At 33.4% G+C, this 25,192-nt stretch overlaps 1 protein-coding gene and 1 long non-coding RNA gene across 2 annotated transcripts in view; both read left to right on the top strand.

Moving 5' to 3' along the window:
- The first annotated feature begins 5,540 nt into the window (after positions 1-5,540).
- On the top strand, positions 5,541-6,124 carry LOC130220628 (uncharacterized). The gene is made up of 3 exons (XR_008836209.1): positions 5,541-5,607; positions 5,853-5,950; positions 6,043-6,124. It is a non-coding gene; the product is annotated as an uncharacterized LOC130220628 (long non-coding RNA).
- A 9,312-nt stretch (positions 6,125-15,436) lies between these two features.
- nubp1 (nucleotide binding protein 1 (MinD homolog, E. coli)) overlaps positions 15,437-25,192 on the top strand; it is a 47,360-nt gene continuing 37,604 nt past the window's right edge. Inside the window, exons 1-3 of the mRNA XM_056453519.1 lie at positions 15,437-15,524; positions 17,282-17,386; positions 18,071-18,204. Coding sequence (XP_056309494.1) covers positions 15,494-15,524; positions 17,282-17,386; positions 18,071-18,204 — 270 coding nt within the window. The 5' untranslated portion in view covers positions 15,437-15,493. The remainder of the gene's footprint in view (positions 15,525-17,281; positions 17,387-18,070; positions 18,205-25,192) is intronic.

Here is a 25,192-nt window from a genome sequence, read left to right as displayed (position 1 = left end):
ATGCCCTTCCAGCCACAACCCGGTACTGGGACTATACTGTATCTCCTCCCATTTTATTTACTTGTCACTTTCAATCATTTATTTTCGTTCATTAATCTCAATTTCAGAGGTCACCACAGCTGAACGAACCGCCAACTTTTCCTGCATATGTTTTAGGCAGCAAACGCCCTTTCAGCTGCAACCCAGTAATGGGAAAAAAACGATGTTTTTTTGTTTTTAACGCTATGCTTAGCACAGTTAAGCTAGTTGATCAGGCATTTAATAATCATTTTAATTTTATGTAGTTATTTTTACATATTGTGTGTTTATGTTTTATTTTAGGAAGTTTTCTCTATTGTTAACTTTTGAAAAAGCAAAATAAATAAAAAAAATCAATCCTTCCTGAGAAGGGGAAGCAGGGAAATTATTTCTAGAAACATTATTGATGCCAAAATGTGTAATTTGAACATTTGAACCTGGTCAGGTTGCCATATTTTTTAATAAATATAATGTAATGTATTATACAGTGATTCTTAACCACATTTATGGAGAACCACCAGCTCTGCACATTTTCTGTCTCCTTAACCAAACTCACCTTATTCAGATCATCAGCTCATTAGTAAAGACTGTAAGACCTGTAATGGGTGTGACAGCCAAAGGAGATATCCAAACCATGCAGTGTTGGTGATCCTCTAGGAACATGGTTGAGAAACAGGATTATAGATAGATAGGGTAAACAACGGTGGTGGACAACAGGGATCCTTATGTAGTACTTTATTTACAAGATTAGTCAGACAGGCAATGGTCAAAACAGGGGTAAACAGATACATACAGATAATCCAGAATCGTGGTCACAAACAGGCGAATGGTCAGTATAGTCAGCAAGGTATCAAAACAAGAAAACAAAGTAAGGGTTCAAAACACAGCTAGGCTAGACGATACATGAGAATGCTTCATAGTGTTGCAAGACAACAAGACTCAGCAAAGTCTGTGGCTGTGTCTGAAATTGCCTACTCAGTAGGTACTTCATTTGAATTTAAACATGCTGCTCGGCCGTTAAAAAGGTACATTCTATACAGTATGATTGTGAGCAGTATGATTGGAATTCGGACGTATACTCACCGCCAGTATATTTTATCATGATCACGTGACCTACCCTTGTAAGTTACGTCACTTCACTCTCATTCATGAATCCTCTCGCGGGGCATCATGGGATAGTGCAGTGTGCATGGGATGCGCACTTCAGAATCTCGCCGGAATTCGTAAGTTATTCGGGTACTTCTCGCATACTGATTTTCAAATTCTGTGAATTCGGATATACTAATTGGCCCGTATACTGATTTTAGCGTACTATATAGTATAGAAGTATGTGGTTTCGGACGCAGCCTGTGTGTTTGTGTGCTGTATATATGGTTCATGTAATCAGTCTTTGAGCAGTTCCCAGCTGTGTGTGTGTGCAAACAAAGAAGAACCAGAACAGGTGTGAGTGTGTGGTGCATGACAGGATTTGTAGTTCCTTTGGTGACAGGATTGTAATCCGGATGATAGTGAATGTTCTCCAGCAAGCTATCAGGGTTAGATCGCTGATGATCATGACAGATATAGATAAAGTCAATCATCAAATAAAAAAATGCATATTTTAAAGCATTTCACAGGACTTTTAAAGTGTACCAGTCACCTGCAATCCTCTGACTAAAAATCAAGCTGGTGAGGCCAACTGGTCTGCAATGAATGGATAACTGAAAGTATAGTGTGTCTAAAATAATCAAATATTTAATGTTATATATAATCAATGAATGTGTTCCATTCTTAGTTTCAAACACAGTCTAAATTTAATGATCAAATTGGAGCAAGAACAAAATTAGAAACAATTTGCATACATTGTAATGAATAGTTAATTATACAGAAGCACAAGAAAAGACTATGAGTATTTCACTCACATATTTGACATCTCAGATCAGTTATAGCTGCACCCATTCTTTATTCAATATCATTCATCCATGAGATATGCATGCCTCATGATAAGAAAAACAATATTTTTTTTTTTTGTTCAACCACAAGAGATGATTCATTCCTCAGAGCACGATAATCGTGTCGCACAAGACAAAAACTCTATCCATCAATGAGCATCTACAAGACGTTATCTAAATAGTGTGCACAAGATCACTTTCACTGTCTTTTGGATTTTTCATAAAAGAGATATTCAGCTTTCTGTTTCTAATGTGATCATGATAGCAATAAGATAAATGTCAAATAAAAGAAAAGCACACCATTTCCAGTGGATGAGGAGTGGTGACTGCGTCTATGTAAAGCTACCCAGAAGTGACATTTATCAGTACACGTGTCCTGGAGATATTTGAGGTTACACAAACACCTTTATGTGCTGACAGACAGTGACTTTCTACTGTTTATGAGTCAGTGCTTTCATCTGGATTTGCATTATCTGAGTGCAAGTCATAACAGATAAAAACAATGTGCTTGTTTTACTCCGGCTTTCTGTTAGTATTCATGTATAATTTATAATTATTTTAATGAGTGGATAAATTCATAAATACATACAAATAATTTCAAATTAAAATAAATAAATAAATTAATTAAAATAGAGTGTAATGTAAAATGTATAATATATATACTACTAGCTGGTCAAATACAAAAGTTTTTGTGTATATAATATAATATAATATAATATAATATAATATAATATAATATATATTATATAATCAATATATAGTATAATATAATATGCATAAAAAGTTACACAAAAATATGAAGAATTGTATAAATAATAAAATAGTATAATTTATTATTATTTAATATATGACAATAATTAGAACCATTATTAATTACTCAGCACCGATTATAAATATCAGTATAAATAATCATTATACAGCATAATTTTCTTTCTTCCTTTGTCACCCCCTACAGGATAGCATGAAATAGTGCACTGGTGCGCGCATGGACCTCTCCACAAAGTTTTCTGGTCAACTCAGCGAAGGAGAAAATGACTTAGCACACCTGAGGGATTAATAAAAGAGGTTTATATGAATGAGGGATGAAGGGAGAGCTTTCCTCCCACAATGGAAATGCTTGCCTATGGGTGTGACTCTTCATGGCCAGCTGCACTCAAGAAACATTTGTGAACTAAACAAAACAAAACAAAAGGCAGCTCATGTTACATTTCCTGCCTAAAAACACTTATGGGCACATAATTTGAAAAAGTGAAAAGACTACTGACCTGGGGCTGCAACCGTCAAGAAGCAAACCTGCAATGTGCTACACGAAAACTCCCAATACAACTGCATTCTCATGCATGAGAAAACTAAATATGAATCAAAAATATATCACACAGACTAGGCCCGTAGCCAACCTGGTGAACGGGGTGGTTCCTTTTTCTAAAAAAAATTGACCTTTTTGCAGTTATTCACCTCACTTTATATTTAATTATGAGGTTTAAACAGGTTGCATTTTAGTGACATTTTTAGCACTGTTTTTGCTGGATTGTCAGATAGTATCAAAACCACACTTTTTGATGCACCAAAAACATTTCCTAAATATTTAGAATGTATAAATATGAGAACAAAACTTATTTTTCAAATACAGATTTATTACATCATATATTATTAGTAAAAAATATGCTACACTGTAAAAAGTAAAGGTGCTTCAAGTACTCTGTTGAGTACTCGAGGAACTTTAAAATGTATTTTAAGTGCCTCAAAGCTCTTTCTCTCAAAATGGGGTTCCTTGAGGAACCACTGACAGTCTTTGCAGTGCTTGCAGGACCCTTTTGCAGTAACTGGGATCCTACAAGCACTTTTTTGTCAATACTGAGGTTCTGGAGTCACTGTTTCCTTACACTAAGACCTCAAAGCACTTTGAAAGTTATTGGAGGAACTCAATTTTCAAAAAAGAGTTACTGAAAGATCTATGAACTTATATAATGGTTCCTGGTGGATCTCTCATCTAAAAGCTAGCACTTAAAGGAACCAAGAAATTTTTTTTGTGTCATAATTAAATAGACAATTGTGGAGACCAGAAAATGAGATGGATGTTCATTTACTTAATATTTACTTAGTTATTTGTGCTTTTAGAATGATATGAAATGTGGTGTTTGTTTTTCTTTTTTTGTGTGGCACTCACTGTGAACACAAAATATCAATGATTAGAAATGTTAACTTGATTGCAGTTAGGAGGCTGACTGGGAAATTGTGAAAAAATTTGAAAATGTAAAAGTAATTTTGGAGAATAAAATACAAATGAGCCACAACAGAGGGAAAAAAAGACAAAAACATGCACAGGCTTGTACAATTATGAAAATGATAATTATTATAGGGGACTAATTAAATTTTCTGTAAATGTTTCTGTCATTTAAAACAATAATAATAACAACAACTGCTGCAATAATAATATTAACAATAATAATAATAAATATTAAGCTATTATTATTATTATTATTATTATTATTATTATTATTATTGTTGTTGTTGTTGTTGTTGTTGTTGTTATTTTTATAAAAATAGAACTATATAACACAGTTCTTCAAAAATCCACTCATGAAAAATATTTAAGATATTACTAAACTTAAGTATATAGGCTATGGGCTCTGGTTTATTAATAAAAAGTATTCCTCCACTTTGTTTTGATAAACCAACAAAGACAACTTGCTAATGAATGCAGTATTTTGTACATTTTTATTTTTCTGAAATAAATGTTTTTTTTTTCATCTGTTTCTTGGATTAATGATATGGAATTAATTGTGTTGCCAAAAAATATATAAATATATTAACCGGAACTAACAAAATAATATAAACATGACGCGGACGCGCATCATCGTGCACGCGCAGGTGCAGGTCGCAGGAGCGTTTTCAAATATCGATTTGTAACGGCTCCTTTCCTCCATTTCGTGACTGCTGTCATCTCTAACACACGGAAGGTGAGTAAGTTTGCAAAATAAATATACAAATTAGATACGATTTGCACACAAATATCTACACTTACACGCATCATTATGTCGTGTAACCTGTTTTAGGAACGTCTCGCGAAGTGATTGCTGTTGTATAAGATTGGGTAAACATTATTATTTTGCGATAATAACAATCGGCTAGATATACATAATCACTCAAATTACACGTGTACCTCACACAAATATAAATAATTTGATATAAAATATTGATTTATGTCGACATATGTTATTGTCATTGAACACGAAGCTTCCATGAAAGCCATTGCAAGCGACCGTTAATTTCAAATTAAACAGATAACGTGATACATTCGTACTTATTAGACGGCTTTTTTCCACAAATATATTTATTTATTTATTGTCTTCCCTTACATATACAGTGTGTAGCAAGTGTCTTGAGCAGGGTTGCTTATATTATTTTCTAGCCGCGATGCTATCTAATATTCTTTCCTTATATTGTTTGTGAGTAATATTACGCTTTTGTTATTATTTGCGTTTCTTAAACAGTTACCTGTGTGACAAATTGTGTCTAAGTTATGTACGTCAATACATTTTTTATTCATTCACACAAATAATGTACATAACGCCTGCGTTTTTCCTTCTCAGAACATCCACATAAACCCTGAAATTGTTCAGTATTCTCTCAAACAGCCGTTTGAGTCACCTCAAATGTAAGTATTTTTTTTAAGTAACTAACTGAATTGGAAATAAATGTAAAAATACTTCATTTAACAAACAATATTATTTGATAATCATTATCCAGCTGGGTATCACTGAACTAATGACATTAAACTTTTAAGTGTTTAAAATCACTCACTTATTTTCTCATTTGCTTGTTTCTGATGTATCCATATTAGGTGTAAATAATTGTGACAGATATAGACTAGAAATTTAAAGTTTGGTGTATCAAATCCAGGTAGCAGTGGGCCAGATTGAAACGGTCCGATGCACTTCACTTGCAATGTAGATCATCATTTCTGGACAGCTTTCTACTTACTGCTGTGGACATGAAAGGTTTAGCAGACTTTTTTGCTCTGAATTAATGGCTATTAACATGGTGTGAAGAACAAAATCTGCTCTTTATCAACAATTGGATTCTTTTCTAGGATCGTCCTAGGCTTGCCCATGCTGATGGGCTGCACCACAGCAGTACTGGAGCTGAATTCCTGTTAGAAAACATCTTCAGGATGCTTTGACTAGTAAGTGAAAATCCACATTTTAGCCATGTAGACTTTTGCTCGTACCACTTTAATCACAGTAATGCATATCTGGCTAACTCCATAGAAACTGTCTGTTCCTCGTATTATTAGATCAAGAATTAAATTTACTATGTGTTCTAGAAAAAAATCTATTAAAAATCAAACCAGGAAAAAATGGCAAATAAGTGAAAATACTTTTTTTTTTTTTTTTTTTTTTTTTTTTTTTTTAAGTTCGGTCTTCTAAACGTCAGGCCACTTGCACCTAAAGCACGTATTGTAAATGAACAGACAACAATCTTAATGCACTAATAATCCTAATCTTAATGTCTTAGTGAAACCTGGCTTAAACAAAATGACTACAGTATGTTAGTTTAAAACGAAGCCGCGTTGAACTTGAATTTAATTAAATTATATTTATTATTAGATAAAGCAACATAATGCTTGGGTAATACATTTAAAATTAATAGTTGTTTAATTAAAATAGTATTTATAAAGTGTCCACAAAATTATAGTTTTTTTACAGAGTAGTGAGTTAGTTAATACTACCTCACAAATAAACATGGTTTAAAGTAAATTAAAATTTTGTCATCATTTACCCACCTCTAATATGTTCCAAACCTGTTGGATTTTCTTTCTTTGGTTGAGCGCAAAACATTATATTTTGATTAAAGCTGAACATTTTTAACCGTTAAAAATAAATTATAACCAGTATAACAAAAGTATGGATTGTGGTTATAGGTTTTCTGTTTTCAGTTCAACAGATGAAAGAAACTTAAACAGGATTGGAACAAGTGAAGGTTGAGTAAATGATGACAGAATAAAATTTTTTGGGTGAACTGTCCCTTTAAAGTGGAAGTGAAGCACTCAGTCAAGTTTACATTCATTTGTAAATTGATTTCCAGTTTAGTGAAAATATAATAAACAAACTTGATTAATGTAACCATTATTGAAGAAAAGAGCATGTTTTACAATAGTTTAAATTTTTAGAGCTAGGGTGCAGCTATTTTGGAATATCCCTGTCTGACGTCACAAGGTTGGTTCTGTTCCCTCAGCTGAACAGATACAGTGGAAGTAATGGACTGAACACGGAGACTGGAAAGCCTAATTTAACACAATGCGTGAAGTTTTGGATGTGCATCACAGAGCTAGTGCAAATACAAGCATTACATTTACAGTTAAAGTCAGAATTATTAGCCCCACTTTGAATTTTTTTTTTTTTTTTTTACATTTTTCCCAAATGATGTTTAGCAGAGAAAGGAAATTTTCCCAGTATGTCTAATAATATTTTTTCTTCTGGAGAAAGTCTTACTTGTTTTATTTCAGCTAGAATAAAAACTGTTTTAAATTTTTTAAAGCCATTTTAAGGTCAAAATTATTAGCCCTTTTAAGTTATATTTTTTGATAGTCTACAGAACAAACCATCGTTATACAATAACTTGCCTAATTACCCTAACCTGCCTAGTTAACCTAATTAACCTGGTTAAGCCTTTAAATATCACTTTAAGCTGAATACTAGTGTTATGAAAAATATCTAGTAAATATTATTTACTGTCATCATGGCAAAGATAAAATAAATCAGTTATTACAAATGAGTTATTAAAACTATTATGTTTAGAAATGTGTTAAAATTTGGAAATTAGGGGAAAAAAATAAACAAGGGTGCTAATAATTCTGACTTGAACTGTACGTCTGAAACATAAAAATACATTTATACATTTTTACATTTTTCTTTTATTACTGATCGATTGATGTGCTTTGGTCCACTCTCTGTATTACGATGCCTGACTGCCCTCAATGTCTTTAACAAGATCTGGTACCTGACGTAATGGAGGCGGGAACTTTCACTTTTTACTATATAGCCCCTCACTTCTGTTCATGTTCAAACCAAACTAAGATCGGTGCCGTTTTTCACTTCACAGTTTTTTTCGTGCTTCATATTCAATGTTGAAAGATTATTGTAATCGTTGCATTAGTCTGAATGTAAATCACCGTGCCAGGCAGCGCTGTACCAGTGTGAGAGAGTAGACCAAAGCACATCAAATGAACAGTATTTAAAAAAAAGAAAAATAGTAAACATATAAAAAAAGTTTAGATTTTAGACACAAGTCTGTTCCTTGTATTTGTACCAGCTCTTCCATGCATGTCCACAAATGAACTTCACGCATTGTGTTAAGTTAGGCTTTTCAGTCTTCATGTTCAGTCCATTATTTCCACAATATCACTTCAGTTGAGGGAACGGAACCAACCCCGTGACGTCAGACACAGCGTTATTCCAAAATAGCTGCACCCTAGCTCTAAAAACTACAGTAAAACATGGCATTTTCTTCTAAATGGTTACATTAATCGAGTTTGTAATATATATTTTCATTAAAGTAGAAAACAATTCGCAAAATAATGTAAACAGGACAGACTGCTTTACTTTAATTTATATATTTTAAAAAACAAGACCAACTTTATATTAAGGCACCTTAACCACAGTACTTAAAGTTAAATTAATAATATGGTATAATACACTTAAGTACTGTATATACATGTTTTTACATTGTATTATTGTAAAAACTTATTGTTGAGCCCTGTAATATTAATTTCTGTATTTTGAAGGCGGCTTAAATTTAGTCCAAAAACAATATTTGACCTTCATGCATAATTGATTAAAATTTTTAACTCATATAATTTTCTTTTTATTTAATGTGTTTTTAGTCAACTAATGGTTAATTTAAAAAAAAAAGCTAATAACTATAACCTGAATAAAATAACAATATCGCATATGCAGTACACTCAAAATTATAGTGCATTATCTGTGTGAATGAGTGGGAAAATATGTGGGGTGCACCAAGGAGGGAGTTGTTTCAGACAGCTTTTGTGTTGTCTTTTTTCTGCTTGTGCTCAGATATTTCAGAGGTTTACATTCTATGGATTTTGCCTTTATTGATGTATATGGGCACTCTGCAAGCAGTGAAAAAAAATCTTTTTATATAAATTAAGACAATTCCTAATTTTATTGATGTTTCCTTTTGTTATTCAGAAATGTTCTGCATATCTTTTGTGAATATGTCTTGATAAGTAAAAAAAAATGGCTCTGGGAATATTGTGAATTTCCTTTGTTTTCATAACTTCTCAGGTTAACTACTTTTTAATTTACTTTTATAGGGACACCTCCAATGTGAAGCAGTGGACAGCTGAAGATGTTGCTGGCTGTTATTGCTAGACATTATTTAAATTTGATTATTTGCATTAAATGTATATTACATTATTAATCATATTATGTGAATGTAATTGTGATGTATATTGATTAATAAAAGTAATTATTTATGAAAAATGCGATTTGTATTTTTTAAAAATCTATAAACATGTATAGATTGATAGATAGATGTCTATTGAATTTGTGATTAAACATGTTTGCACAAACCATAAATTAAGAGAGATAGGAAAAACAAGCATTAAAAAAATGGTGCTTCAAAGCACTCAAGGTGGTTCCTGGTCATTCTTAATAAGAGGGTTCCTCAGAGAACTGCTCCTTTTGAAATGGTGCGTAGAGGTTCTTTAGAGGGTTCCGCCAGCGTGGCAATGTGAAGAACCCCAAAAAGTGCCTCCATGAACCTTTCGTTTTTACAGTGTTAATAAGAGGGTTCCTCCAGGAACCCTTGAAGTTCCTCAAAGAACTGCCCTTTTTTTGAAATGGTGCCTAGAGGTTCTTTAGAGGGTTCCGCCGGTGTGGCAATGTGAAAACCCCCAAAAAGTGCCTCCAGGAACCTTTAATTTTTACAGTGTAGTTTTAATGAAAAACTAGCTTATTGTCATTTAAATATTATTCATTTAAATAACAAACTGGGGCAACGTTATGGCGCAGTAGGTAGTGCTGTCAGCAAGATGGTCGCTGGTTTGAGCACCGGCTGGGTCAGTTGGCATTTTTGTGTGGAGTTTGCATGTTCTCCCTGCATTCGCGTGGGTTTCCGCCGGGTGCTCTGGTTTCCCCCACAAGTCCAAAGACATGCAGTACAGGTAAATTGTCCGTAGTGTATGTGTATGAATGAGTGTGTATGGATGTTTCCCAGTGATGGGTTGCAGCTGGAAGGGCATCTACTGCGTAAAACGTATGCTGGATAAGTTGGTGGCTCATTCCGCTGTGGCGAACCCAGATTAATAAGACTAAGCCGAAAAGAAAATGAATGAATAACAAACTGGCCAGCACATTCAACTTTCCTCAGTCACACTGAAGTGACAGCATTTCGCTTGGTGTTAAAGCCTTTTTCAATGGGTTATTTTTACAATTTATTATGGCAAAGCAGTCAAAATTGGACAAATGAGCTTCTGTGTGGGACAAATTCTGGACCTTTGTAAGTGAGGGGTGGGTCTTTTAAACCACCCAACCCGGATGCCCTTCCAGCTGCAACCCATCTCTGGGAAACCATTTCTAAATATAATAGTTTTAATAACTCATTTCCAGTAACTGATTTATTTTATCTTTGCCATGATGACAGTAAATAATTACTAGATACTTTTCAAGACACTTCTATACAGCTTAAAGTGACTTTTAAAGGCTTAACTATAGGTTAATTAGGTTAAGTAGGCAAGTTAAGGTAATTAGGCAAGTTATTGTATATCGATGGTTTGTTCTGTTGACTATCGAAAGAAAATTAGCTTAAAGGGGCTAATAATTTTATAATAAATAAGAATTTCTCCAGAAGAAAAATATTATCAGACATACTGTGAAAATTTCTTTGCTCTGTTAAACACCATTTGGGAAATATTAAAAAGAGAAAAAAAAAATCAAAAGGGCGCTAATAATTTTGACTTCAACTGTATATATATACACACACACACACACACACACAATACTGAATAAACCCCAATAAATAATCCATGAATCAAATTGTTTCTACACAGTTGATTATTAAAAATAATGTTCCCAATTTTTAGGCCTAATACATATGTCCAAGATTACAAAGTGACCTGTATTGTCAAATATTATCAAACTCAGGCAGAATCATTTATTTGTTTGCTTGTGTTTTTCTTTTATTTTTTGTATTTTTTTGGCTCCTCTGGGGTACAATATCTACTTTTCTTTCCTTGTGTGATTAGAAGATATCTTTCAGAAAAATTCTTTCAGGGATTTCAGAAAAGTTTAATGTGCTGTTTTACAGTGTTAGATATACATTGAAATAAATCACTGCAGTCAAAATAAAACAGAAAATCCCAGATTACCCAATATCACTCTATTATTGTAAGATCGATAAACAATCATTCATTCATTCATTTTCCTTTAGCCTAATCCCTGATGTCACAGCGGAATGAACCACCAACTACTCTGGCATATGTTTTACACAGCAGATGCCCAATCATTACTGGGACAGTGATAAACAATCAATCTGTACAAAAATATATATATATATATTTACATTATTAACCTTATTACATAATCCAGCATCTAAAACGGCCTGAGGATGAGTAAAAAAAATGAACTAAAATGATTTTTTGCAGTAAACTACTTATTTTCATTTAGTTCAAGATGTTTAAAAACTCAAAAAGGTTGTGGATAACAAATGTGCAGACGTCAGCCAATCACCTTGCTTTTCATGCTGCTCTCTGGCATTTGAAAAGAAACATCCGTAACTGGGTAATTCAAGCACAAAGCCATCCTGTATACAGTGACACGGCCCTTGGGAGGGTCTGGGAAATTCACTGCAGTGTTGCCAGAAAGTCATTTGTGCTTCCTCAAAAGCCCTGAACAAACAATCGAGTTAACACTTTGGTGATCTAAAGGCTTATAACTGCATTTTAGGCTCCTAATGGATATAATGTATTTAGGCAATATGTCTTGAGTGTATTTTGATCAGTCGGATAGCAAGTAAATGAGGGAGACCCATTCTTGTTTATATCTGTTTAATTCTGTATTTTCTCAATTTTCACGATTTCAGCTTTCCTGAGGGGGGGAAATCACAATATCTTTCAATCTAATTGTGTGAAATAAGCTAAAGCACTATGAAAAGTAGACAACTGAAAACAGCAGCAGTTGGCCAGTAACTTAATGTAAATCAATTGCAGCAAAAATACTGTATTTACATTTACAGCATCATTTCCTTTGCTGTATGTACTTACAGTATTGTATATCTTTACAGTAAAATTTACAGTAATTTTCACAATGCATCTTTAAAATACAGTAACATACTGCATAACTGTCCGGCAGTAAAATATAGTTCATATTACAGTTAAATACTGTGTAATTTACACAATTTGTTAAGTGTAAATTCAGGCCGAGTGAAGGAATTTATTAAACTTTTTTTTCTCCATCAAACCAACTTATGATTACAAAGGTTAAAATGTTTTTTCTTACAACTGTCCCTCAAAAATTTTGTGTTTTTGTGCTCAAGGAACGATGCAGACAACCATTTAGTGTGTTTACTGAGACATGCTGCTCAAATAGACTTCCTGTTACCGCATTCCTTACTCACTCCAACTGGCGTTCAACATACAACAAAGTACCATAATACACTGTACAAATGTTCATGCCCAATACATCACAAAAAACATGTCTCATAAAAATCAGATTAGTTCAGTTGAAGAAGATGAAGAAGAGAATCGCTGGTCTTTTGTGTTGGTTCAAACAAGCTCTGAATCTGGCTTTGAGTATTTTAACTACAACTGAAGAAGTAATCGAAAGTGGACAAGCTCAGAACATTTACCTATGCATTTAGTGTTGATCGGATTGACAACATTCCCTTAAAATTTGCAAAAGCATTGTTATTGCTGACCTCTCGTCTGATTTGCTCAAGTAGGCAAAAGGTCATGTTGCTCATGAAATTTGGACTTTTTAAAACCTAAAATAGGTCACTGTGTGATTGCCATTCAAATGTTTATGAAAAACACCAAGAAATTCTCCTAATGTTCTAAACACCTCAAGGTAAAAAAAAGTTCAGCAAGACTTGATGGAAAAAATTGATTTAGTATGACATTATTATGCCATTTGAAGACAAATTCAAAATAGATTTAAATATTCATATTAAAGCAGTTTTCGTTCTGATAAGATTGTATCATTTTTTGTTATTTATTAAGGATATTGTCATACAAAGCATCGGCCTACTCATTTGATTAGACTACTAATTAGATCATTATATTTTTTTAACAGAATTTTATAGGGTTAGTTCCCCAATTTTTTTCTATTTTGATCTTAATTACTCAAACTCATCTCATTCCAAATGCCTGAGACCACCTCATGAACACATGCAATATACTGACACTGAGAAGAAACTGTCGAATAAAGTTGCTATTTTTGTCTCATGTGTAACCCTGCCGGTCCTACAGCACCCAACCTGCTCCAAGCTGGGATCGGACCAGTGACCTTCTACATGGGAGTCGGTTGCTCTAACAAGGAAGCTAAAAACCATGGCCTGTAGCGTCTGTCGCTAGAGCACCTTTAGAGGTCAGAGGAGTGAGGTTTACCTGCAAAGTACATCACTAGCTGGCCTCTACTTCATATGTGCACACAAAATGGTTCTAGTGGTATTCCAATTGAACCACAGATGGCATATAGACTGTTTTGAAGATGTTTATAGTTTATTTCTGGACTTTGGACCAGATGGGACCCTTTCTGTCAATAGTATAGGCTGCAGGCACAGGTCGGTATAAGTTTCTGATGGTATCATAACCTTGGATAAAAATATCACAGTTTGACAGTATGACGGTGTGATTACTGCTCTAAAATAAGTTTTTTTTAAATGTCTGAGTAAAAAAGCAACATTTTTTTCCCATTGAACACACTGCATTTTATTTTAGGAAACATTTATAATATTTTGGAACAGTAAACATGTCAGGTTAAATAATTCAAATAAATCATTCAGCTGTGTTCTTCATTGTTTCAATAACACAGATTTCCTTATTTACCTTGACTATACCAAATCATGGTAAACCTTGAAACCGCTTATCGTCTTATGCCCAGCTGCAGACTTGCACATGCAAGCTGAGACATGCAATCTCAAGACACATATACTCAATGATGTAACTGTGAGGGATTAGAAATAGGTTTAGGTGTACACATTAAAATCACTGCATGCAGTCTCAGCTTGCATGTGCACCTTCAACGAAATTAGCTTATTTCATGTTCCGGACATGAAAAAGGTCTCAGGTTTTTGGAACGACATGAGGCAGGCCCGTAGCCAGGGGGTTTGGGTGGTAAGAAAGACACACCTCCTATTGGCAAAGTAGAGAATTTTGCCCATATATGAACTCATTTTTCCCCATTTTTGACAGTATGCCATCATAGATTGTGAAAATAACCAATAGATGATGGCTTTAAGAAGAATAACCAATAGGGTATATGCACAGTGTTTCTTCGCATACCGATACAATTCCGGTGAACGGTTAATGTGACTTTTTTTAATTTTATACGGTTCCTTTTACAGAATCGATATAGTAATGTAATTAAAATAGACTTCAGTAATCATTTAATTGTTCAAGTGTAAACCGATATAAAAACCCATTTACACGCATGCGCCCGTCAGAATCAGCAAGCGAGCACAGAATCAAAAAAGTCCTTCTTAAAAGTGTGTTACCTAAGTAGCTATACGGTAATATTGCTGAATGAACATTTACATCCTGGAAAAACTCATTCGCTTACTACTTGGAAGAGAGACATGATTCAGAGAGAAAGTTCTTCCTCATAAAGCATTCCAGAGCTACCAGTCAGTATCACAGTTTCAGTAGTCATTAAAAAATACCACAAAAGTCACTTTCATTAAGACTTTCACATCACATCAGTACAACACACCAAACCATAAATTATCATAGTCTTAATGCCTTTTTAAGATACCTACTCTCTCTCTCACACACACTCTTTCTTTCTCTCTATTCAAATCAATTCAAACTTACTTTATTGGCATGTGTTACACATGTATTGACATTTGGCATTTGTGATGTTTACATTGCTCCATCTTTCTCTCTCACACACCCTAAACGTTATAATAATAATAATTTAAAAAATGTTTTGCTTCTCTATGCTCATAAGTTTTTTATATAAATGTTTTTCTTACACATTTACATTTTGTTTCAGGTAAGTAGGTTTTTATCATAGACTGTAAAAGGTTTCTACAGTCTAAGTAGCCTCATATAAATGCTAGGCTAAATCAGGCGGCCCCTGGAGGGAATTACAAAAACACGTCAGATATGCTTGCATTTAACTTTTAGCTGTCATACAGAAAGAATGCTCATCAACAGTACCTTACATAAAAAACAGATTACTATGTTATTACAGTCCACTATGCACCAAAGCGAGGAGACCGTGCGGAACTTTCAACACTTGAGTGTTATCCGGGGAAGTTTATGCTGGTTGCTTCAGTTTCAGGAAGTGCGCATGTTTTGAAAGATGGCGGATGTTCCTAACGATGCGCCAGAACGTAAGTTTTAAAAATGTTTATAAACAGTCAAGTACAGAAAGTAAAATTCATTTTTTTTTATTTCTAGAAGTGCATAGTTTAAACACCGTTTCGGCTGACGACACACACGCATGTACCAGGTTTCGTTGTTCCACTTTGAACTTTATTTGTCTTGCAAACTGTCATTTCTGACAGTCTGCCACAACAACTGCAAATATCAGCTGCCTTCGCGTTTACATTACTGTGTATTTTACAATCCATAAATATAGTTACAGTTATAAAGTTCTATCAAACTAAGTATAGGAAACTTTTCTGTCTCTTAATAGCAGAGTGAACTTATGTTGGAGTCCATCTTTCTTTGTGTTTATTAATAAATTAATTTAGGGGCATTTTACCAGATACATACGTTATCTGTCCTTGAAATAAAAACATAAGTACAGTGAATAAAAAGTATTTCATCAAAAAAAAATTCAAAATGAACTGAAGGTTGATTTCTGTGAGTTTCTCTGTAAAGGAGAATGTCATTCATTTGGTTCTCAGATTTGTTTTCTTTATTAAAAACACTTTTACAAATGTACAAATCATGTCATTGTCCTGGTCCTCAGCCCAACCAAAACTACAGCTTTAATAGTTTTGTTATGCTAAAAACTATTATATATTTTAGACATTTTTGTTTTAGAAATAGCAAGTTTGAGTTGTTATCATTCACATCAATTGATTAAAAACATGAAATTATAAATCAATTCTACAAATAAATACTGCAAATATATAATACAAATACATTTACAACTAATAATTAAATGTTTTGGTCAGTCCTTAAATTTAACATACCATGCGTGCAATACACCTTTAAGGCTATGGCTCAAAAAAGGTGACGTCATTTGATGAAGGAGAAGCTGACGGTGATCAAGGGTTCGCTTGACCCATAACAACAAATATTGTGTCAATAATAAAGTTAGTGAAATCTACTTTAAAGTTATACATAAAATCTATCCAACCAACCATTTTCTCAAGAGTTATAAAGTTGATCTTTCTGAATCGAGTGTTTTTTGTGAAATGGATGTTGAGACTGCAATGCATTTGTTTTTTGATTGTATGCATGTTAAATATTTCTGGTTTGATGTTGAATGTTTATTTAATATACTGAGTGGCCATAGAATTAATATAAAGAAAAGAGATGCCATATTTTATGTAGATAAAGAAGATATAGATAATAATCTATTGTTTATGTTAAATCTTTTGATATTATTAGGCATGTTTCATATACACAAGTGTAAATGGTCGGAAAGGAAGCCTAATATCTCCCGCATCAAGGCTGATTTAAAAATTCATTTAGGAATTCTTAAAGGTCTATCAAGTTGGAAAGCAACCAGAACTGTAAATTTACTCCAAAAACTAAACTTCTCTTCTCTATTGTAATTGTTATGTATACCCGCTCTTGTTCTTGGTTTGTTTCTCTCCTTTTTACATTTTGTTATTTTACTTTACTTTTCCTAAAATGTGAATATTCTATTGTAAGATTTGTTATGAATTTGATTGGAAATGTTCAGCAAATAAAAAAAATAAAAAAAAATGATTGAGGATGTGTTCTATCATTGAATTGTACGATTTTATGCTTGTTTTGTTTGATGTTTTTGTCAGGCTGTCACATTTTTTATAAGTGAAAATGTACATTGCTGGTAGAATGTCCCTTAAGGTCAAAAAGGAGAGTAAATGGAGGCACACTATACATGTGTGTTTATGTATTGCTTGTTTAAATCTGTTGTTATTCCTTCTAGACTGTCCAGGAACAAGCAGTGACCAGGCTGGTAAATCATCAGCATGCCAGGGATGCCCAAACCAGAGTATATGTGCATCTGGTGCCACCAAATCCCCTGATCCAGGTATACAGTAATGCAGTATGTGTACATAGAATAAATACCATTATATTTACAAATCTGAAAAAAAAAACCCCACTGAGATCACGTCAGAGTTATCGGTCCTAATTGATCGGTAATAATCTGCATATTTATGTGGAATGTTTTTGAGAGCTGAAAACCTAACACGCATAAAATAAAAATAACTCAACCTTTATTTACGGTTTACAATTCAAGGCCAATTAGAACCGCTTGTTTGTAAAACAAAGCTACAGCATGTTAATTATATGATGCATGCACTAAAAGATAGAAAATATTACTTTACAGATTATATTGTACATGAATTATCTAAACATAAGAATATTATTCAGCAGTAATTCTGAACAATTAAAAAATGAGCAATTAAATGTATGAACATACATTTAAGTCAATCAAAAGACTGAATGATGGGCTCAAAAATGTGTGTATTTCTGGTGGTGCAGATTCCATGTGGACTTAATAACAATTTTATAAACCAAGTGAGAATATATGTATTACCAGTATGTGCAAACATATAAAATGCATGCGCTAAATGATGTTGTTCTTCTTTTTTTTTTGAAGACAAGTCATTAGCAGTTTATAAAATAAAACATTTCACTTAAAACGTGTGATATTGTGATTATTTTATTTTATATGTATCGATCCATTAATTTCTGTTTCCTCTGATTTTAGCTATAGAAGAAATCAAACAGAAAATGACCTCCGTGAAGCACAAGATTCTAGTATTGTCTGGGAAAGGTGGTGTTGGGAAGAGCACGTTCAGCGCACATTTGTCTCATGCATTAGCAAGTGATGCTTCCAAAGAGGTAATACTTTTAATGGTTTTTATTATTTTGTTTGGGTGTTTTAAGCAGCTTGAAGCTCATTTATGTTTATTTCTAATAGCGTTAAGCCAAACATTTACATTTAGTCCTTATTAAATGATTAGTTGATGGATCTCTTTCATTGTATTTTTGCTTGAGTCGTTCATACATAAATTCTGGGGCACTTATACAAAAACATCTGTGACACTAGGGATGGGTGATTTATGGAAAATATCAAATTGCAATATTTTGACCGATATTGCGATTTTGTTTGCTATAAAATTTTGTAAAGTCTGTTTTGTAAAGATTAAGCTCAATGTTGTAGTTTACACACTTTATATAAAATAATTACAACATTTAAAAAAAAAAGCTGAAAGGGGCTTATAATTTTGCCCTTAAAATGGATTTAAAAAAAATGAAAAACAGCTTTTGTCCAAGCCAAAATAAAACAAATAAGACTTTCTTCGGAAGTAAAAATATTGTCAGGCATACTGTGAAAATTTCTTTGCTCTGTTAAGCATCATTTGGGAAATATTAAAAAGAAAAAAAAATTATATTCTGAACAATTAAAAAATGAACAATAATATAAAAAAAATATATAATGTACACTGTAAAAAAATGACATTAAAAAGTCACGACTATGTATGTTTTTATGTTCATTTGTTTTAAGTCTGCTTAATTGATTTAAGTTCAAATGACTTGTAAACTTAAAAAATTAAGTGAGCAACACACACACATATATATATATATGGTAATATATATATATATATTTTATGTATGTATGTATGTATGTATGTGTGTGTATTGCCATTATTTTAAATGTATGTGTGTGTTTCTGTGCGTAACAAGACTTTTCATTCTTATTTGATAAACTATTACCCTAACATCCGCCAATCAACTATTTTCTACATTTAGATTTCTTCTCAGACAACATTGTGAAGCTTGACACATTATAGAGAATTATTGCTACTATAACCTGTTGGCCTTCTGAATAATCACATTGTCAGTGTTCAACTGAAATTATGCCAAAATACTGATGTTAATCTATGTGCGCTGGCCTCTGGATTGCTACAAAAAGAATGTGGTCTTACATGTGGTCTCCTGCATTCTCTCTGTTTTCATTTATGTGTAAAACACAGAGCTCTCAGTCAATCTGCAGGAAATCCAGTGCATTTAAGCTATACTGTTGTTGACCTGTCTGCATGAACATCTGCTCAATGCCATATCAGAACCACTTATAAAACTACACTGTCAAGACACTGAGAGCGAAACTCAGTCTTTCCGCTATCACCACTCCACCTTGCTCTCCTGTTTGTGTTTGTTTATGGTGTTTACCTGTGGCTTGTTTGGGCACTGCCAATTGGGGAGAATGACTCTGTGCTCACGGCACGAACAAGAGAGTCATGCAGTTGCTCTTAGACGCAGGATAAATATGTTTATATGTTTGCATTGCATTCATAGCAGCCTTTGAGATTAGCTGATCACGTTTCAAATTAGTATTTTATTTAAACATTTTTGTGTAAAGCCCTACACTAAATTCCAAACAGTGCCAGACATTCATCAGGACTCATCAACCCATGAGGTAGCCTTTTTCCAGTCTTCTGTTGTTGAGTTTTGCTGTTGTGGCACTGGTGTGCTCTTCAGCTGCTGTAGCTCATCTGTTTTAAGGTTTGATGTGTTGCGTGTTCAGATATGCTCTTCTGCAGACGTCATTGAAATTACTGTAGTATTTTTATCAGCTTGAACCTGCATTGGTCATTCTCCTCTTTTTTTTTTTTTGGACCATCCAATTTAGTTGCCTTCCAGAACAAAAAAAAATAAATAATAATGTTCATTTCATTTCTTAAGTTGTAAACAAATTATATTTTTTAAGGAAAAAATTTCAGCAATTTTCTCTATATGGTGTCCTTAAGTGGCTGGTGCCCGGAGACTTGAACTTCCAAAATGCAGTTTAAATGTAGCTTCAAAAGGCTCTGAGCTGTGGGAGTAAATTATCTGTAAATTTTAGTTTTTGAAGTGAAAAAAACACTTTAAGTGCTATTGCTTTAAATTTGTATCTACAAGTTGCTCAATAGGCGACGCAGTGGCACAGTAGGTAGTGCTGTCGCCTTATAGCAAGAAGGTCGCTGGTTCGAGCCTCAGCTGGGTCAGTTGGCGTTTCAGTGTGGAGTTTGCATGTTCTCCCTGCGTTTGCGTGGGTTTCCTCTGGGTGCTCCGGTTTCCCCCACAGTCCAAAGACATGTGGTACAGGTGAATTGGGTAAGCTAAATTGTCCATAGTGTATGAGTGTGAGTGAGTGTGTGTGGATGTTTCCCAGATATGGGTTGCAGCTGGAAGGGCATCCGCTGCGTGAAACATGTGCTGGATGAGTTGGTGGTTCATTCCGCTGTGGCAACCCCAGATTAATAAAGGGACTAAGCCGAAAAGAAAACGAATGAATGAATAAAGTTGCTCAATAATGCATACTAAATATTTGTCACTGCTGAGTTTTTTATGACTAAAATGTGTTTAAAAAATATCAAATTCTTGAAGTTCAGTATTGGTGTTTGTTTAATTGCTATGCTTATTTCTGTAAAGAAATAAAAACATTTGAAACTGTAGAAAGGAAATATATGGAAAGAAAATAAACTAATTTTCTGAAAATTGTTTTTTTCTAAACATTTGTATAACATTTTCTAAAAATATAATTATCTTATATTTATTATATTAATATATTATATTATTATTTATATATTATTTAATATTATATATTATAATAATCAATTAATAATCAAGTAAATATTGATCAATTCAAAATATATTTTATAAGAGATTTAGGTAAACTAAAAATGTATTTGAATAAATATAATTAGACTAAAATTATTAATTTAGCTTAAAATAAGTAATTAAGTGTGAAAATTAATAAATACAATACTATGAGTAAATTTTTTTCATTTAAAATTAGAAATGAAACATTTTTCTGATAGCATTTTAGAGCCATTCATAATATTTATATTTTCATAGTGTAAATTGAGTCTTTACACAAGAAACTATAAAGATACCTTTTCCATTTAAGGATGGGGTCTCTTGCATTAGGAGGATCTTTTTTGGGATCCATGGCTTCTAAAAGTTTGAAAACTCTTCATCTATATTATGTCGTAGAATATATGATTAATAAACATTAAATGTAGATATGCAATAGGGCTGCACAATATATCGTTTCAGCATCGGTATCGCAATGTGTGCATCTAAAGCGCGAAGCTTTGCAATGTCCAGTCTGATTTATAGCTGACACGGAGCTACAGAATTATATTTAATCACTGTATTTATATGGAATTTATATGATTTATGCAAAAAAAAAAAAAGTCTTAGAATTTTAGTTTTGTTTCTAGCCCAAATAGCCACATTTTAAAGCAAAAACAAGATTATTTACCCCACTAGCAGATAATTTCCTTAAGACAAGCAAAAAAAAATTTTATTTTGTTTTCTTCTGACGGTGAAAACTAAACAATATTTTTACTTGTTCTAAGATTTTTTTTTTAGATATTTATTCTAGAAATAAGACAAAACAAAGTAAGAAAAGCATTTTATTTTTGCATTGTGATTTTTTTTTAATTTCTGTACCCGAATACTGTTAGACACCCCAGAAAATTGTCAAACAGTTCTATTCAAACCATCTTCTGAAACTGTATTCATATCGCAATATTTATCACAGAAAAATAAAACATTGCAACATCAGATTTTTTCAATATCGTGCAGCCCTAATATGCAATATGTCCTTTTTAAACTGCTTGAAAAGCTATTGTTTCTTCTAGTGTTTTTCTTTTAATATTTATTTGAATATAAAATTCTAGTGTTTTATTAATAAATATTTTTCTATCAAGACTCAATTATGATCTGCCCTTTTTGATTAAAACGTGTTTTTGCACTCATCAGAATTTGAAATGCCACAGCTAATTTAGATTCCTGACTCTGACTGATTTAAAATAAAATCTGATTAATTTTCTTCTTGTTGTTCCAGTGGATTAGTTACAGATTGTTTTTTGCCTTACAGCACTATGAACATTAAATCACATTTCATCATTCAGAAACTTAACAGAAATCATGTCAGACATTTTAAATGTATTGCCTTCAGCAAGACATTATCCTATTAATCAGAATAAGAAAACCAAGCAGCCGCTGAGGGAAAACATAATACTTATGCTTTCGAACTTGAATGAATCACTACAAGAGAGCAGTGAGCAGGAAAAGCTTCTGTTTGAATTTCTGCATCCGAGCCAAGCACTTCACAATAATGTTTCTCCATCCGAGACTGCTGGCTATTTTTAGTGCATTGTGGGGCTCTGCGGCAGAAAGAGCTGTGTTTACTGGGTTCATTGAGAAGAGCATGGCAGTGACTGGGACTCTTTCTGAGCCAGTGCACTAGGGAGAGCTGTATTGATCTCGTCTCAGCAAACTGCGGCCACAATAGTGCTGTCAGCGTGCAGACTGCGGCTGCAGTTTACCCTTTGGCAGCTCACTGACTGAAATAATCTTCAATCCTTCAAACAATCTAAATCGCACCGCTTGGAGACCTCCAGAATGGGGATTATTTCATTGTCAGCCGATATATAAAAAGCTGGGGGAACTCAAATCTCATGGGCTCCGCTTCCAGTAGTGTTTAAAAAAGGTCACTATGAAATTAATGGTCATGTCTTTTCATGAGCATATAGCCTTTTAAAAAATACTCCATTTGGTAGTGTGTGATCAGCATCAACAAACAATAAAAAGATTTATTCTTGTCCACATATTTAGCTTTTTCTCTCTAAAAGTAATCCATAAAAACAAAATCTCTATACTTGTTTAAACTGGAATTAGTTTAAACTAATGCTAGTTTAAAGGAGTTACTGATTTTAATCTCAGGCCTCGCAAAATTTAAAATTCCCTAGTAGCCCTCGGGCAGGCAATCTTCAGTTTTTGGTAGCCCGAATATAAGAGGTAATTGTTTATATTGTGTTTTTATTTTCAAGAAAAAGTGGATTTATTGCTGCCGTATCAGCAGCATAGCACTTACATAATTATCACATTTTTTGAGTGAATGAAGGCAAGGCAAGGCAAGTTTATTTATATAGCACGTTTCATACACAGTGGCAGTTCAAAGTGGACATAAGCAGGAATAAAAGAGACAAGTATAAGCAAATAAAACAAATAATAAAAAAAAACAGACAAAAATTCTGATTAAAATGTGTTAACAGGTCATAAAAGAATGAAAATAAAAGAAAGACATAATAGTGCGATCTGTCGGACGTAGCACAGTGCTCATTCAGTAAAGGCACAGCTAAACAGATGTGTTTTCAGTCTGGATTTGAATGTACCTAATGTTGGACCACGTCTGATTATTTCTGGAAGCTGATTCCAGCAGCGGGTTCGCAATAGCTGAAGGCCGATTCACCCTGCTTTGACTGAACCCTTGGAATTTATAGTTTCTATGATCCTAATGATCTGAGTGATCTGTTAAGTTTGTATTCAATGAGCATGACTGTAATGTATTGAAGTCCTAGGCCATTTAGTGATTTATAGACAAGTAATAATACTTTAAAAACAACAACTTTTTCCGCCATTGAACACAATATATTTTATTTTCAGAAACATTTGAAATATTTTGGAACTGTAAGCATGACAGGCTAAATAATTCAAATAAATCACTGAATTCTGCTGTCTTCATATGTTTCAAAAACACTAATATCTTTGCTATTTAAAATGGAATCTTTAAGGGTCTTTTCTGTTGTTGTCCTAAAAAACGAAATAAAAAAACTTATATAAATGGTAGGAACGGTATAGCAGAAAATTTAGGCTGTTTTAAAACCTTGACTATTCCAAACCACGGTACCTTGAAAACGGTTATCGTCCCATGCCTACTGAACACTTGTCCATTGTCAATTGTGCGCAATAATTGTCCATTGAAAGTAATTTGTGCATTATATCAGCATATTTGAAATAGAAGTCAATCATTTAATTCCCTGAGGTTTCCCACTAGGGTCGCTCCAGTGTAGGCTGAATCAGTATATATTTCTAATGGGTTTTATTGCCTTTAGTCAATAAATATAGGGTGTCCACGGGGTCTTAAAAAGTAATAAAAATTGATAAATCAATTTAGAGAAATTTAAGGCCCTGAAAAGGTATTCAAAGTCTTAAATGCTATTTTATAAGGTATTAAATTTGGTGGCAGTATGCTAAACTTGCCTCAATATTTTTGAATATTGGAATGCTGTGTAGTTTATGAAATCAAACCAATCCTGCTAGATTTGACATCATGCTGCTTTGTTTACTGCAGTAACCAGGGAAAGACTGTTATTCCTGCTGTTGTAAAGGCGTCACCTGCTGGATTACTATTTTTATTCAGTATATAAATACAGTTTTAGTTTAGGATTTGTTTCTTGCAATCTGTATTTAGTAAATATACTGCAAGTTAAAATGTCGACAATGTTACTGGTTGAAACCTGCAATGGTGATGGATATTGAATTTCAATCTCTGATTCCTGTATATACCCTGAAATACCACGAATACAAGTGAAACAAGCTGTGTGTACGTTGTATGCTTAGTTAGAAAAATGTATCTTTTCTTGTTTTATAAATTAATGTAGGGCTATTACATTTTTTACATGTGCAGGGCTCTGTATTGCATATTGCTTATGCTACTGTTTTACACATCATATAATAATTATTCATTAATTTTCTTTTCGGCTTAGTCCCTTTATTAATCAGGGGTCACCACAGCAGAATGAACCACCAACTTATCCAGCATATGTTTTACGTAACGGAAACCCTTCCAGCTGCAACCCATCACTGGAAAACCCATACACTCTTGCATCCACACACATACACTACGGCCAATTTAGCTTTTCAATTCACCTGTAGCGCATATCTTTGGACTTGTGGGAGAAACTGGAGCACCCACCACACAGAAATGCCAACTGACCCAGCCGGGGCTCAAACCAGCAACCTTCTTGCTGTGAGGTGATCGTGCTACCCA

This window comes from Danio aesculapii, chromosome 3 (genome assembly GCF_903798145.1).
Source record: "Danio aesculapii chromosome 3, fDanAes4.1, whole genome shotgun sequence".
Taxonomy (NCBI): domain Eukaryota; kingdom Metazoa; phylum Chordata; class Actinopteri; order Cypriniformes; family Danionidae; genus Danio; species Danio aesculapii.
Note: the sequence above shows the minus strand (reverse complement) of the source record. Positions and strands in the feature narration are given on the sequence as shown.